Source organism: Otolemur garnettii, unplaced genomic scaffold (genome assembly GCF_000181295.1).
Source record: "Otolemur garnettii isolate 467f Iridium unplaced genomic scaffold, OtoGar3 scaffold00013, whole genome shotgun sequence".
Taxonomy (NCBI): domain Eukaryota; kingdom Metazoa; phylum Chordata; class Mammalia; order Primates; family Galagidae; genus Otolemur; species Otolemur garnettii.
This window is the reverse complement of record NW_003852408.1, coordinates 20,009,199-20,011,004: the sequence shown is the minus strand read 5'-3', so window position 1 is coordinate 20,011,004 and position 1,806 is coordinate 20,009,199. Positions and strand designations below refer to the sequence as shown.

Below are 1,806 nucleotides of genomic sequence, written 5' to 3'. Positions count from 1 at the left end.
TATTATTTGTTATCATTTAATCATATTAAATGCTTTGAATCTGATAAATTCTCTGTGGTGGAAACAATATTCATTTTAAGAATAGGAAATTCAGTGGTTTATTAGACTAATGACTAAACTCAAAGTTTAACATACGTTTTTTCTATACGAAATCTACATTTCTCCACTCCAATGTTTTGCATTGTTATAAAGTATTAATGTGAAGCCTTCAGAGGCAAATGAACGTTTAAGAATTTTAAAATGTTTGCTAGATTTTTTTTTTTTCTTATTTGAAAAATGATAGTAATAGGTAGGTAAATTTTGTTCTGCTGTGTAGTTCACCAAGGGTTGAAGCAGTGATCAGATACCAGCCCAAGTTTACGGACAAGGGGTGTATGTTTGGACTTGGAAATGTGATACAACAATTTAGGATGCGCAAAGAAGAACATGTTAAGACAATGAGAACTTGTAAAGGGAAACATCATTCCCAAGAGCTAATGACTCAGAAGTAAAGATTGGTCAGCCATTTGTTGTGTCTCCTATATCTGAACATTTCAATGGATGCAAAGTTTAAAACATTATTGGCATTTTAAACACATGACATTCATCTTCACATGAGGCACAATAAAATTTCGATACATTGAAAAAGATAATGCTACTCACATCCTGAGCTACCATTTGTTGACACCAGAGTCAAGTTGGAAGGCCATGGGTTCCGGACAATATCTTGCCAATGAATGGTGTCTGCATAACAAAGGAATTTGTTCTGATCTACATAGACTCCACCATTTAGGATTTCTGTATTAAAAACAAACAAACAAACAAATTTGTTCTCAAACTGCTTGTTGACAAAGAGGTATTCAATAAAAATGTTCTGCTCCTATAATTTTAATGTTAGAGTTACATTGCTAACAGACAAGATAACTTTTTTAATATCTTTCATTGAGTCATGTACATTATTATAAAAATTTGAAAAGATAAAAAGTAGTAAAGTAAATAACCACTCATAATTCTATACTCAGAAATATGCTCAACGTTGGGTCTAGACATTAGCAATCATTTTTCTTTTGCCTTTCCCCTGAAATTGGAAAAATATTGTATATAATATTTTATGACCTGATGATTTTAGTAGTATAGTTAGCATTTAATGATAACTATTATACTGTATTATTTTTAATGAGAATATGTTATACAGAGTATAAATTAAATAGTAATCATTTACTCAATCCCTCCTTGTTGATCATATAACTTATTTATTTCTGATGCAGTCTTTAGAATAAATTCCTACAAGTGACATTCCAATATAAATAGAGTGCAAATATTTTTCAGAGTTTTGGTAAAATTTTTCTAATTGTTTCAGCCAATGTGACATTGAATGGAGTCAGTAGGTAAGTAATTAGCACAAAATGGAAGCTAAAATTAATGCCTTAATCACAAAAATGTTCTATGTTATCTCATATGAAATCAAGAGAATTGTCAGTGATTTTTTAAGAATAATACAAAGCAAGCTATAATAAAAACTCAATGGCTGATTGAAAAAGGGCGTGAGTATGGAATAAAATACACTAAATCCAATTTTTGCTAGATTCTCTGTCCTTCAATAGCTAATTTTCCCCCCACAAACAGTGTCTGACAATATTCATAGATTCTCTTTCAGATAGCTTTAAGTCTCTAGGGAAAAAAGATACACCTTCTGAAGACACTATTCTAATTATTTGAAGATATTAGCTAGACACACACATAGAATGATCTTTCCCAATATCTACTGCATTTCCCTTTTTGTCCAATACAAAAACAGTTTAAAAGAAATCTTTTAAGTAATAAAAA

General features: G+C 30.3%; 1 protein-coding gene across 1 annotated transcript in view; it reads right to left on the bottom strand.

Moving 5' to 3' along the window:
- ERBB4 (erb-b2 receptor tyrosine kinase 4) overlaps positions 1-1,806 on the bottom strand; it is a gene marked incomplete at its 5' end in the record, with an annotated part of 720,994 nt that overhangs the window by 370,539 nt on the left and 348,649 nt on the right. The window contains one exon of the mRNA XM_023510372.1: positions 643-777. Within this exon, the coding sequence (XP_023366140.1) occupies positions 643-777 (135 nt within the window). The remainder of the gene's footprint in view (positions 1-642; positions 778-1,806) is intronic.